General features: G+C 50.3%; 1 protein-coding gene across 10 annotated transcripts in view; it reads left to right on the forward strand.

The window, feature by feature from the left end:
* LOC126572633 (complexin) overlaps positions 1-15,000 on the forward strand; it is a 137,836-nt gene that overhangs the window by 94,543 nt on the left and 28,293 nt on the right. For 7 of the 10 annotated variants that reach the window (XM_050232086.1, XM_050232084.1, XM_050232081.1 and 4 more), the window contains exon 3: positions 9,903-9,914. The exons of 1 other annotated variant lie outside the window; for it this stretch is intronic. In XM_050232086.1, coding sequence (XP_050088043.1) covers positions 9,903-9,914 — 12 coding nt within the window. Of the gene's footprint in view, positions 1-1,440; positions 1,971-9,902; positions 9,915-15,000 lie in introns of those variants that run through there. 2 more of the 10 variants (XM_050232089.1, XM_050232090.1) reach the window with 1 other exon arrangement.

Here is a 15,000-nt window from a genome sequence, read left to right on the forward strand (position 1 = left end):
TCATCCACCGATAATGCTACCACAGACGACTGACACCCCGGGAACACCCCGGGGTCTAACGAATTGATTTGAACGCGCGTGACACTAACCTAATCCTGTTAATTCGATCGATCCGAACACCGAACTACGTATATGCGCTCGCTACGAATCCTCCGGAAATCCTACATTTAGCCTCTGTTTATGAGCCTCACTGGCTGGCGGTCAATTAAATTCAACTCCATCATCCTCGGGCGCCTCGAACTGCTTTAACGGTACACACAGAAGCATCCGGACCGAAAACGCCTCCTCCTAAATCCTCTGGCCTTAAGACTCCCTAAGAGTAAAAAGCCTCCAGGGTAAACATGTCACCGGCTTTGGCGCGAAACTTTGGCGGAGGGATTGCTGTCTGCCAAAGAGAAACACACACATGTCTGACGGACAGACCGGTGGCCATGGGTTCATTATGCTGGCAAGCAATCGCCCGAGTATGGGCCCCGGATATGTTTGCAAATCCCCCACAAGCCCTTGCCCGTCTTGTATGTGCGATTGGCAGACGGGGAACTTCCCGTGAGGTGACTGAGATCCATAAAAAGAAAGAAAAGATTTCCCCGGAAATTCGACACATCGGATTCGGTTCCACTGATTGCGTCACACACGCGCGCGCTTCCTGGTGCGTTAATGCCTGTTTACGGTCCCTCCAATCCCTTACCCAGGACAGCCGTCATTCCAGAAGTCAATCGGCAAATGAGACCGCGAAGAAAGTAGTCGCGCGATCTGCTGGCGTTGAGTAAATCATTAGAAATCCCCCCGGTCTCCACAGTAATGTCCACTGGTGGTGGACACAACTAACCACCCGGCCACCAGTCACTGGGTCAGCCAGGATGTTCCGTGGTGGTGGTGGTGGCGCGAGTCCGCCCGGTCCCCAAGGGGGAAGTAAATCTAGAGGCGCGATTTGGTCCCTTCGGTGCTAATTTATTCAAACTCGTTCCGTGCTGTCCTGCCGCACCGCGCCGCGCGATGTAATCCATTCCCCATCCTTTTCCCCTTGGCCTCATACTGGCCAGATCGTGCCGGGTGTTTCGTGTCTTGCGTGCTTGCGTTCTGAGTGCCAACCGTGGCGCGCTAAAGGGCGCCGTTTGGAGGACAGAAGATACACGAGGCACGCGTCTGCGCATTGCCACGTGCCACGAGCAAAAGGACGAACACCGGAACTCAATCTCCGTGTCCGGACCACGAAGCACCGTCAGTCGTCCTCGGATCCGGTTTCCCGAAGTCACACAGCTTCTCGGTCGTCGTCGTCGTCGTCGTGGTCGTGGGTTTGGCAAGTGTCCAAGTCGGTGCGGACACTGCGCCCCGCCGGGTTCGGCTTCGGCTCTTGGTGGATGCGGAACTGTCGCCTCTGTCGGTGGCTTTGGTTTGATGCTGGAGCACTTGGAACGTTCAGTTCACTGCACACAGCGCTCCAGTCCACACAGTACCAGCGTGCGCATCACAAAACCGACACAGACACACGGCCCGTGGCCGCCTCCATGTGGTGTCATCGTCGTGGCCGTCGTGATCATCGTGGTGGTGGTCGTGTGCAGCAGTGCCTGTAAGGACGAGACGAGTGACCACCGACCATCCGCGAGGCGCACTGTGTGTTGTCAGTCGCCAGCACGGCATCACACCAGCAGGTTGTCTGTGTCTGGCCGTTGCCACTCCTCCCCCCACCCGTTGCCGCTGCCTGCCGGGTATCATCACCATCACAGCACCACCACGGCACCTCCGTCGCCACCACCACCAGCCAAGCAGTGCACCAGCTTTGCCGCAGCTGGCCTAGTGCACTAACCGCAGCAGCAGTAGCAGCAGCAGCAGCGAAAGCAACACAAACCACGGTGCCAGCGGGACGGTAGCTTCGACACCACCGACAGCGGCCAACCACAGTGGCGCCCAGTGATAGCTAGTAGTTAGTGAAAATCCAACAGCGCTTTAGAGAAAAATGAATTTTCTCGGTACGGTAGGGAACATTCGATTTTTCACCGCTCTGTATCAATGTCTATCAATTAGCTACCTCTAGGGGCTCTCTAAACAAACGTCCGTACGCTCGATCGCTCGTTCGCTCGTTCGCTCGTTCGTTCCGTACGTCTGCGTCGTTTGCTCGCTCGTTGTAACTCGTTTGATAAACATCGATCCTACGCTAACCGTTGTGGAGTGTGGAGTCCGGCTCCTCCGGGCCTTCGGTACGCAAAATGCGCACACAGCCGGCCCACGGGCCAGCGTTTTCCCGGCGTATCTTCCTGCGTTCCTGCGCTCCCGCACCAGTTCTGCATTCCGCTCGTATTCCGCTCCGTTTCCGTCCTGATCGGCCGTGATCTCTCGGCTAGCGAGCCTCTATTGTGTATTTGTTGTGTTGTGTTGTGTTTGTATTTGGTGTAAATGTATACTTGTGTGTATATTTATGTGTATGTGTCGTGCCTCGATTGGCTAATGCTGCTAGTGCTACCGCAGTAGCCTTCCCATAAGTACACACACTGTGTGCTAGGGGACTAATTGTCACACTTTGTCACCTACGTCAAATCCGATCTGCACGTTGCACGCCAACCCGCTGGGTTGTGTTGGGACATCATCCAACTTGCGATCCTACCGCGGTACGGCTGCAATGCGTCGTTTCGACACGCTTCTGCTGCCGGAACCTCGTGACCGTGCTGGTTCGTGGGTCCACCACGCGCTCTCTCTCTCGCTCGCTTGCTCACTCGCTCTATGTCTCTCTCACTCGCTTGAGCCCTTCTGTTTCCACCGTAGGCTCGCCTAGGGAGAATGGAGCACGAGTGAGAGGCACACACGAGTCACGAGCGTTTTGCTTCAATGCGGCATACAGCGGAGACCGCCCCGCCTTCGAGGCGCGCAGTGCAGTGGCAGGCCTTCTGGTAGACCCCCTGGTTCGGCACGGCAAAACGTCCACAAATGACCGAAGGAAAATCGATCAAATAGTCGCCGTCGGTTCGCCGGAACATAGGCCACGTAAACCGACCGCGATGCCAGGCAGACGATGGCCGTGCGCGTGATGTGGTGACCAACGACCACGACGACGACACTCTTGTGCCTTGAGTGCACGAGAGAAAGGATAGACAGGCCTCGACGTCCTTCTAATGGCGACACATTTGGGTTGGAGTGGTGGTGTTCCCATCAGGGAACACAACACCATCATCGGTTTTGCGAACCGCGTTGGCCTATCGTCCTCCTCAGGCGCGTTGTCAGAGGATAACAGGATGTACGGATGGACCCAGTGCACACCGGTGACAAATCTCCACATATTAACTCACAAACTTTGCCTTCGCATCGTTTGTTTACTCGTACTCCGGACCGTAGCCCGAGAGAGAGAGAGAGAGATAAGAAGAGAAGATTGCAATATGGCTCAGTGTAAGCCATCTTGTCACATTTGTTACGATTAAACTAATCACACAACGTTAATTGCTGTCATCAGCAACTAGAGGTATTTACTGAGAGTGATCCTTCTTCAGTGCTGCCCACAGGCTGTACTGGAGTACCGTTGGGATCATCAGTTGGTGGGTAAAAATCATGATTACTGCTCACGTATTGCTTTAATGGAGAAACATATGTTATTGTAATAAATAAAAATATGCTCCAAAGTCGTCCGTTTTGTAAGGTTAAGTCACTGAACCACCTGTTGAGGTTATGAAGATTAGTTAAACTTTGACACTAGCTGAAAAATACTTGTTGCAGGTGCCATATCTTTAAAATGTCCAGTTCATGGTGCTGCTTCTAGATAAAGTATTTCATTATTTCAAAAGAATCTTTATCACTTTTTACATAACTTTACAAAGTTTGAATCACGAGAGAAATTTAAATATTTGTTACAAAAAATCCAGCTGCTAATGAACAGCGATCCATTTTTATACTTTTTCATCCTACTCAAAGTAAAGGATTCATTTTAATTATTTGGTATAATTGGAAATGCGAATCGTCGCTAACAATGTAAGATTATCGCAGTAGAAAATTAGATTCCACGCAACGCAAAGCAACGATACCGTAGAATTAGTTGACATATTTTTGCTCCATCTACCCTCTCGGCCAGCATTGTACACTATTAAATTGTTAATGATTAAAGAAATCCTTTAATCCTCCTCGACCTCCAGCACAGCCCCAGCTCGCCAATGTACTGATAGCAGTTTTTTAATTAACTCGCTATTACCTGGCTGATGCAGGATCTGAACGATTTTGCGGTCGGAATTGTGTGGTCCCTGCGAAGCAACAGCAAAGAAGACGCTCATCGTCAAATCGTTGCGTTGGATTCCCGAGCATTCCTTCCTCACTTTCCCCTCAGTTCATTCTGAGTCGCCTTCACCTGAGGGTTTCCGAGGAAAAGATTTCAAATTAAACTCCAAATGCAATCGGGACCGGCTCCACTTTTCCGCTTCGTCCTTTACAGAGGATTATGCGATGCAATGGAAAGGTATGCCCGTCCTCTCCATCATTGTAGCATACTGCAAGAGAGCAAGGAACTGGCTTGCTCGTGATGCACAAAATGCACAGACCGACGAGAAGTCCGGGCGATACATTGCGATGCTCAAGTGGGAATTAAGATTGTACAAATGAAATCTTGTAAATTAGACCCCGGGCTTAGCTCCGTTTCTTCCGAAGGGCCGCCGGTAAAGAACGAACGAAGAGACTACGAAAGGACTAGGATGCTCCTCAGCTGGAAGCACGTCTTCCCTTTGGGGAGATTCTACTTAGCGGAATGCACCAGTCGCAGGCGAGTTGGCGAGAACGTGCATCAGGCATCAGTAATTCCCTAAAGTCTGTAGCAGCGCCATCCTGCTCATCAAAAAGCGGATGGATAGCAAAATGCAAGCAGCGTCGTCTAGCAGCGCTTCACAGAACCATTCATTCAACTCTTTGCTCGCTTTCAATGGGGTTTGAAACCCCCAAAAGGCTCATTGGAGTGATTGCATAGTATCGAACTGCTGGCGTTGGAACTTCGATTCAAGGATGTACGGAGGATGGAGGATGGAAGGATCTGTTCATTACAAACTACTTAGCAAATGAGATGATGGATAAAGTTACTTCTTAGCCCTTGGTTTTTTTTTTATATTCTCTCGAGGATTCTGAAACCTGCTGGTGATGAATGGTTGAAAGCGAGCGAATGGGAATTCATTTGAGATACATAAATACACCTGGGTAAATGTGTAGCCATCAGTAAATCATACCTTTCCGTCTGAATGATTGCTGTTTTTATTTGCAATATGTTCCTCTTTTAATCATAAATTGATCGATTGCATGTTGAACAAATAACCACGTTGCGTGTTCAATAACTCATTACTGGGTAGCGAAAGATAAATTTTCTGCTTGAATACTACCTCCAGGATTAAATTTGTAACGTAAAATAGCAAAAAAAAAAATTAAAAGTAGCAACCTTCCAAAAATCAATATAAATGCATCATAAAAACACCAACACCATCATGGGTGCGCTCTACAAAAAGCGGAGCCTTTCTTCGTCATCTGTCAATTGACAGTAAAAGGCGCATAACTTTCGTGCAATTCGTTCGCACAGACGCACTGCCGGTGGAATCCGGTTTATTGAAACGGCTCTTCAGCTGTAAACCATCTCAATGGCAGCTAGAAGCTCCTCAAGTCTCCCAAACTAATGCCGCCTGTTTGGTGCCCAAGTGCCGGGCCGGAGGTGACCGGATACCGGGCAACGAGACTTTTGAAAAGTTTGAACCCAACGATGACGATGATGATGGACGGGAAAGAGAAAGGAAAAGTAGGAAACGAAAACATGATCATAGAAAGAAAGCTTCAATACTGTCGCTGCCGAGTCGTGTTCACTTCTTTGGCGCTCAAGTTTGGTGGCTGTTTGGTGGTGGCCTGCAACATTGCTGGCCGGAATCGGAGGAAAAAGAACAAAAACTGACGTCGCTCCCATTCACTCTCACTGGCTGAATGTTGGCTCAATGTTTTGCTGCCCGCCGCTGCTGCTGCTGCTGTTGGGCGATCGATCCAACAAATACGTTCTCTGGCGGTCTGTCACAGAACGTCAACGGCTCACACCCATTAGGATTCGAACCGGTCAAAGATGATCCTGGAAGAGGGAGGAGGGGAGGAGGAAACTTTTTCAATTTACTTTCGCAAATTAATTGCTACAAGCGAGTCTCTAGTCCAGGCGACGGACGGACTTTCATCGAATGTCACGGGAAGGGGGCAAAGGACGCGGTTATTGTGAGGGGGGCCGGTGGAGCTTTTGCTGTCCTCCCTTCACCCCCTCGCTAGCCGTGATGAGGATGATGATGGCGATGGATCAAAAGTTTTTAATTCGTCAAGATTCTTGGCGTCTTGCCGGATGCTCACGGTGAGGTTCCACTGGTAGCCAGCGGGTGGACGACGGTGAAAGGTGTGTTGGTGGTGGTGGTATTTATTAAATTCTTTTTCACTAAACCCCCCTTCCCGTGGTCGCTGCTCAGCAAATGTTGTCTGGTGCACAAGAATTCAATCATTAAACCTCCGTCGCCTGATGGCCTGGCGGACACCAGAAGGAAGGTTCCTTGGCGAGTGATGCGGGGCGAGTGAATCCCGAGGGGAGGGATCGGAAATCATATCGCTCCGGGTTTCATTCCGGCCCGGCATCCGGCTCATCCCGAGGACACCCCGAGGACGGCCAGGAAACTGGATTTTTAATTGAATTTCAACGTTGATTGCTGGCTGAAACCGGTTTCGGTTCCGTGTTGCGAACGATCGGTTGCAACACTTGGCCCGTGGCCGAGGATTTTGCACCGAACCACCGAGGACAATCTCTCTGGTCTCTCTGGTCTGTGAAAGATGAGGCGAGCCAACTTGCTATAATTCACTTTCATTGTGTAAAACACAACGAGAAACACGAGGTGTACAACAGGGCCCCTTCTTCCGCTATCTTCCGATGGGTTAAGGTGCGAAATCCAATCCAGCCTCACTCACTCACTCTTTTCCGGGGGATGGGATGTTCCATCATCAGTTCACCGAGCACCATCGATCCTCACCGGCGTTGCAAGAGAAGAATAGAAACCACTCGGGATGAAAGCCGAGGAGCGGCGATAGTAGAAAATGAATAGTATCGAGTACCGAAGCTCGATAGTCTTCAACTTGCACTGCAATACCGTTGGTTAGAACGCCATCCAAGCTCGATACCTTCGTGTTCCGCGCTGTTGAAGTGTTTTAAAAGCTTCTTTCAACACCAGACGCACGCTTTGCTAGCGATACCTTGGTTGTGCGTTCGACAAACCTGCCATTTCCATTTTCGATAATTACACGCTAAAAGCAGAATCACTATGCATAACACTTTAACCAACCAGGCAAGGGGACTCCTTGGTACATAAAAGCATTTAAGGCGCACAAAATCACTCGGCTACTACTTGCTTTGTAATTTCATTCTCCATGCGAGAACGAGTTTTCGAAACATCATCGGGACCGAGAGTTCAGTTCGAGGCGAGAAGAGATGCAAAAATGTATCTGACTCCACACTGCTGCCGATCATTAGGAATGTAGTGCCAGCATACTCCTACTAAACTACACAGAGAGGGAGAGAGGGTCCAAGGATGAGGTACCAGGGGGGTTGGTGAACAACGAACTGACATCCCCAACCATTCGTTTCCGGGGCCGCTTTTTGCGATGCCGGCGCAATGGTGAATTCGGGTGGCGAGGCGCTCCTTTTGTAAGCCCTCTGCGCTGTTGATGCTGTGATGCCCGCGCTCTGTGCAGCTCTTCCGTTTTATTGCGATTTCTTGCTAACACAGAACACAGCTTGACATAGCACATGAACGCACATGGAGCATGGAGCATGGAGCATGGGAGGCACATGTAACACTAGACACTCCTAGCTGTCTGCCAGCAGCTGTCACTGGCGTCTACTACTAGGGCGTCATCGTTGATGTTCGCGTTGGACCGTTCACTGAAGCCCGGTTGCTTGCTTGCTTGCTTAGGCATGCACGTAGCCGGAAGCACGCGCTAAGCCGGGGAAAGAAGTGAGTGAGGGAGGGGCTTACATGCAAACTTATGTTACCAACCACCACCATCACCCCCACTGGGCGGGGGGACCACCCAGGTTCACTACGCTATGAGCGACGAGAGCGCTCGTGGAGCATTTTAATGACTTCCATAATCGAAACGCCAGCAAGGCGCGCGCCACGATGGCGACAATGCTGCTGCTGTTGCTGGTGCTGGTATTCCCGAGGGGCGGTTTGGGGTGGGTGGTGTCGACCATCGGGCGTCTGGGACAAGGCGACATGCTCGACAAGCTGTTATGTACCGACAGCTCAAAAACACCACAAATACACCTCGAGGTGTCGTGTTTCCGCCGTTTTTCTCATCCCCGCCACCCTTTCCCTCCCCGGAAAAAGAAGGGGGTGGAAAAAAAATCACTCAAACTCCCTTCTGCCGTCTTTACGCTATCCCCCCCCGAAGGCGTTTTGAAGGGTGGTAAGGGATGAGATTCGAGACCATCATCTTTTTCCCTTCTTTCGTTTATCTCGCCTACCTCTTTGGCGTGTCTGACAGGTGCGTATGTCATATTAGAGACAGACAGAGAGAGTGCCAGGGCACCGCATGACGCGTACTGTGCCAGGATGTTACAGATTTCACTTTTGAAAAAGCTCCCTCTGCGGGGGAGAAAGTTTGGTGAAAATGTTCGGTTCGAATTCGAGTCGGTAACCGTGCCCCAGGTAAGGATCAATCATTCGTCATGTTGCATGCTTCGAGGGCCCGGCGTCGGGATGAAAAATGTTCGAAGAAATCATAAAATTGAATGGGGAGGAGTGGGTGGACACTTGGCCCACGTCTAGTGTGCAACCGGGGCTGGAAGTTTCCGCTTTCGTTTCATTCATTTCGATTCCATTCCGTTACGACCGTTTACGCTTTACGAGTTTCCGTAGTTTATTGCATCCCTCAGTGACGCTTACTTACTCTTTCTTATATACTATCACTATCTCTGTTTCTCTATTTCTGTCTCTCTATCTCTCTACTGCTACTCTATCTGAACACTGTTCACTTATCACCATCCACCAAACACAATAGAGTAGAGAACGACGCAAAAGTTACTAGAATAGGAAAAAAAAACATAAAACACTGGGCGCCTCCATTGCATCGTTGAGACGCTACACACTCGTCCGTCATCATTACCGCAGTACATACTAGCGTGAAAAAAAATCAGCGTTTTTAGTTTTGCTTTGCTTCAACTACATCATTCAGTATCACATTCGTTTACTAATATAGCTGCAGCATTAGTTTGAGCTTAACACAAACGCATACACACTACAACAGGCCTGGAGCATTAAAATGGAGCTTAGCGGTACTAAAGATGTCATGACAAGTATGGCAGTGATTACTGCTTGTTTGCCCCCCCCCCCCCCCTTTGCATGGCAGATACAGTAGCTTAAGCTCAGACACTCACTCTCACAATCACACGAACGCTTTCTCTTCATCCTCTTTTCGCTCATCCAACTCTGTTACTAACGTGTTTCTTCAAATACTAACTAACTTTTCTCTTCTCTCTTTCTCTCCCTTCTTCTACTTTCCTTACCTCTACTTTTCCCCTCGTGTTTTTCTTTTCCCTTTTCTTCTTTTGTTTTTCCACCTTTCCGTTCTTGTGTACGTACGAATATTCTGTGGTCATCTCCTTGGCTACATGTCCGTTCTCCGGTCCCCTTGCTGCCCTTTCGCCGTTCGGCAAATTCGTGTGCGCGACTCTTGTGACCAAATTGAATTTTCCTGAACGCTAAAAATGTCATCTCGACAATGTTTTGAATTTAAAAAAAAACCTCAATTCGATGCCCTCGATAATCTCTTGCGTACCACGCATCTCGCCACTTCTCATTTGTCCCCGTCCCTTTTTGACTTTTCCGTTCCATTCCGGCCAACTCGTTTTGTGTTTCCATTTTGATTTCCCACCATTCTAGGAGCTGCTGGAGGTAAGTTTCCCTGTCCGAGAGTACGTCTTCGTCGTCGAATAGCTAGTAGCGTGCCAGTTTGGTGGCCGACATGTATTTGCTGTCGAACGTTATAGCACCGTGTAATGGGAATGGAACTGTGATATCACGGAATCGACTCCAATTAGCCCACCCCCGTAAGACACTTTGGCCATCATCGTGCCTTTCCAGTGTGGCGTACGATCGTTTATCCATTTTACGGGGGTCTCAATCGATCGTTATTGGATTGCTGTGTGCGCCTCGAACCGTCCATCCGTCCAATGGGCAATGATGGTGGCTGCTAATGCGGCCCCTAATGACCGGGATCGGTGCCGTTGTCGGGGCTTTTGATGATTTATTTGGTTCGCACAGAAAACTCGCGCACGTGGTCGGAATGATGAAATGTTGCTCCGCTCCGTCCACTCTCGATTGACCGCTGGAATGGCTTGCGTGGAATTCATTGATGGCCCAAGATGAGCCACCGCGCAGCCCGAAATGGCCGCTCGTTTGCTCGCACAACCCAATTTGCTGAACCATGGAAAATTGGAATTTCCCCGTTGCCCCGTTGCCCCGTTGCGGCCTCCCTGGCCGTCGATTTCGCCTCTAGGCAATGCCAGGGTACTATCCGGAGCCAGAGCAAAAGTCATAAGAAGATCGTCCAATGCTTCTTAACCCCAGCACCGAGCGAAGTATTTCCAGTGCACATTCCATCGCACAAATTCGTCGAATTGTGGCGGCGATGGTGGTGGTGACGGCGGTGGTACTGGAATTTACTGACGCTCGCAGATGATCTACTGGCTGCTAGCAATCAAATTGGTATTCAAACGAAAACCGAGGGAATGGGAACGAAATTGATTAATGCCATTTTTGTGCGCCATTTTACGTCCTCCGATGCTCCGATGCTGCTGCTGCTCATCAAGCATATGTAAGCACTCGTCACCATGGATGGCTTTGCGCGCAAATACGGTTCGATCGCATCCGATTGACTATCTATTGCTGCTCCTGATGGTGCGTAATGTGGTTAGAGAGCTCATCGTCGCGCTATCAACGACGACGACGACGGCAACGAAAGAGCACCGTGATGCGATTGCTGGCGTTCGCGCCACAATCATAGATGTCACCAGATGAAATTGCATAAATTTGTGTCCCGGCATAAAATGTCTGGCAATTGAATTATACTCGTACGCGACCGGCTTTCGTGTCGGCGTGTGTGACTGTCCGTGATGTGCGTGATGTTGGGCCTGACAGCTAACCGAATAACAGACTGAAACTAGTTTTTGGGGGGCGGGGGTAAACGAGCGCCTTGGGCGACAACGAGAAGCCGAGACCGAGGCAGGCAGGCAGGCAGTCAGTGTCAGTGGCTAATTGGGGAGGATATTAATATGATTTTGATTAATTGAGTTGTGGCCAACATTCTCACGCCCGCCGGAGGCGAAGATGTGGCGTGTAAGCGATCCGGCGAGCGTCATGTGTGCGTATCGAGTAACCAGCGAGCTTCCTTTAAGCTAAAGTTTCATTGGAGCTTTTGCCAGGCAACAACTGCATGGCCTTCTGTGCGCTGTGATGCCATTGCCGTTTTGGGGCAAAATGGAAATGCGAACCCACAGGAAGTAATGCTGTTCGAAAACGGTCCGGAAATTCAATTAAAACCGTCGCCACTAGGCGTCCTAGTATCATGAACGTTCGCTAGGCAACTCTGGTACGTTCCACAAGTACCTCCCTGCTACTCGCAACCTAATTGAGTTTCTGTCAGCGATATTTTGTAGCAACTTTTTGTTGTCACAAAATTGGTTACAAAACATATTGCCTCGAACGATGTTGCTGTTGCAGGAGTGGCACATCCTGGGGTGCCTTTTGTACAATGCGAGTCACATTGCTCCAATGCACCAATTACCTTGCCTACTACGACGCCCGGACGCCATCTTGTATCGATGCATCGGCTGCTTGGTAACGCACGACCCGACGATCGGGTGTGTAATCGAGTTTCAATTACATTTATGAGCCGCTTGGATGTGCCGGAACATCCTGGAACAATGGCCAGGGCCCAGGGAACCATTTTTTAACGTCCCTCGACACCGCTCCGTTTGCCATCGTCTCTCCGCCTCTGGGTGGCATGATAAATGGTTACCCTCGTCGTCGTGTTCGTTATCGAGGAACGCAAGTGTCCTTGTCACTGCCGCATTCCTACGGGTGCCGGTGGCCATACCCGGAGTCCACCCTAATCTTATCAAGACAGATTTTCCATTAATTCGTCCCCGTTCCTCGTCAACATCGCCTTTCCTTGGATCGGCGCCAGGCTGCTGTTACTCGATGACCGGAGCACCCGACGGGGGCTCCGTTATCTACTCCGGAGTACTGACCGGGTTCCTTGTCCTGCACAGCAAACCAACCGCTTGGCACCGAACAGATAACGGAAAACAATCGAAAACAAACACCAGCATAAACCATTAGCAAGGATTGAGTTAGGGTTCAAGGATGTAGATAGCTCCGTTGAATATGGATGCCATACTGACCATCACATCTGGTGTGTGCTCGCTTCTAATCGGTTCGATTGCCACTCACTCCACTGGAGCTTCAGAAGAAGGAAGTCCCCGGGAAGAGAGGGTGATGGGATATGAAAATCCAAACATCCTACGTCCACCGGAAGGCGACACTCGAAGGCGTCCGATAATTGAGAGACGGAAGAGAGAGAGAGAGAGAGAGAGAGGACGGCAAAGAAACAAAATGGAATCCTTCATGTAATCCACTGAAAGCCCCCTTCTGGTGGGGTGAAGTTAATGAATATTTCATGTCATCGTGGGTCAAGTGCCACTGACGACCCTGGCCCCTGATATGGTCCGATCTGGGTACCAGAGAAAAGGTTCCGAGATTTGAAATGCGCAACATATGTGCATGTGTGGCCCCCCTCCCGGTCGGGCTTTGTTCTTCACTTAACTCAACTGGCCCTTCGTCAAGTCTAATCTAATTCCTCGAAGGCAATCAACGGCCACATGGACGGAGGGAAGAGCCCAGGAGAAGGAGGCATCGTTTCAATCTTCCGTCGATCCGATCGTATGTCACCAGCACGAGTTCCTCTGCGAAGATACCAGCAGCAGCTCCTACTGGGGCAACTCATTTACTCCCGATAAAACCCCTGCCGATGACCCTTTCCGGGGCACGGTTCAGTGAGCTTCCCTCTTCTTCTCTTCCGAAGCCAAATTAACAACCACCACCATCACTGCCACCACTAGGATGAGGCTTTTTGTTTAATCTTCCTAAAAGCATTCTCCAGCTAACTGGGAGCTTATAGTGCTGCGGACAGTGCTTTACAATTTACATCCCACATACACACCGACACAAGGTGACCGCTGCCTCGTCTCTTGATGTCGTTAACTACTTGATGCCCACTGGCTCATGAATAGCCACCGATGCGGAAGGTAATTTATGTTGCCCAGCGACGATTCTGGAGCAAGTCTTGTTCGTGCGGCCCAAGAACAATTGGAGTGATTTGCTCGGCCCCGGTGTGTAGTTGGACTTTAATAGCCACTTGCCGGCAAGCCGGTCAATCAGGCAAATGGGCCCCGACAAAGTCTTCAGTAGCCACAATTCGTTGAAAGTCCTGTCGACCGACTTTGTGCATGACTTTGACTTCTTGTGGACTACTGTGGCCACACTCTGGCACCCGGCACCGATGCATTTGCATTGATGAATATTCGATAAGACGGCCACCAGTTTGACGATCGACGACCGATGACGACGATAAGATCGGCACGGAAACGACACCAAATGACACCTCCGAATGATAATTGCTCCGTGTGATTAGATTTTGTGCTTCGACGAAATCCCGTGGCCGTTCGTTCGGGGCCTGGATGGCTAATCTAGCGCTTCGATGGCACGACGCATTCACACAAAAACGGAACGCAGCACTAGGAGCGTTCTAAGCGTCCTGGCTGACCGTAAAATCAATATCCAATCATCATTGGGGAGGGGAGAGGGGGGCTCGAAAAGCAAATCAGTACCACACCACTGGCGGCGGGTCGCGTTCCGATTCAATTAGTTGTCCTCTCGCGGTGGGACGCGCGCGCGCGTACATTTGGGTCAATATTGATCCACAATCGCACCCCGAAAAAGGTGGAACGAAAAAAAAAAACAGAAACGAACGGAAAACCACTCGCTCGCACCTACGCCGAGAGCGAGATAATTGACGAACGTGCAAACCGATCAACCTGCTGGTCCGGGGCTTTGCACGCGAGATCAATAATGTTGCAGACCGATGTACGGAAGCCCCTCGACATCGTGTTTGGAATCGATAGAGGTAGAGGAAAGGTAGAGATAATTGACGAACGTGCAAACCGATCAACCTGCTGGTCCGGGGCTTTGCACGCGAGATCAATAATGTTGCAGACCGATGTACGGAAGCCCCTCGACATCGTGTTTGGAATCGATAGAGGTAGAGGAAAGGTAGAGCAACGAGAGCGAAAAAAAGAGAGAGCCGGAAAGGGGGCAGGAAAATCAATTTCCAAACGATAAAATAATGGGCCAACAATGGCGTCGACACGTGGTCGTTTGGTTGGTCGTGGACGCCAATGTGTATGTCGTCTGAGGCACAAACACATACACACGTGCGGCAGAACGCTGTAACTGACAGAAATCTCCGGCCATACAGCCCCTGGTGCCTAGTGCTTTTTGGACCGGCTACAAGGTGTAAGCTGCCGAGCGTCCAGCACGAGTGTCCTCGGCTGGGATCGATTGACTTTAACGGGAAAGTGGAACGAACACCGTGACTACTACCGTACCGTGGCCACGGGCTGAACTGGAATGGTTCGACTTTTTCTTTCTCCACACATCCGCACACGAGGGCGACACATGGTTCTCCCACCAAGAATAGACCACATTTTGTGCTCTCGCAGCCCAGAACCCAGTAGTACCCAGCGTAGAAGCTCGAGAATGTCATAATCGAAATGGTAATAACGATTATTATGGCGGGCGCGCATGTATGTGAAGCCGTCAATCGATTGCAGCAGCGAAGTAAAAAATGCTTCCCGGCACAACAAGAAACATGATTGACATTGTGGTCACAATCTGGTGGCGGGACGATAGCACCGGTGAC

This window comes from Anopheles aquasalis, chromosome 2, assembly GCF_943734665.1.
Source record: "Anopheles aquasalis chromosome 2, idAnoAquaMG_Q_19, whole genome shotgun sequence".
Taxonomy (NCBI): Eukaryota; Metazoa; Arthropoda; class Insecta; order Diptera; family Culicidae; genus Anopheles; species Anopheles aquasalis.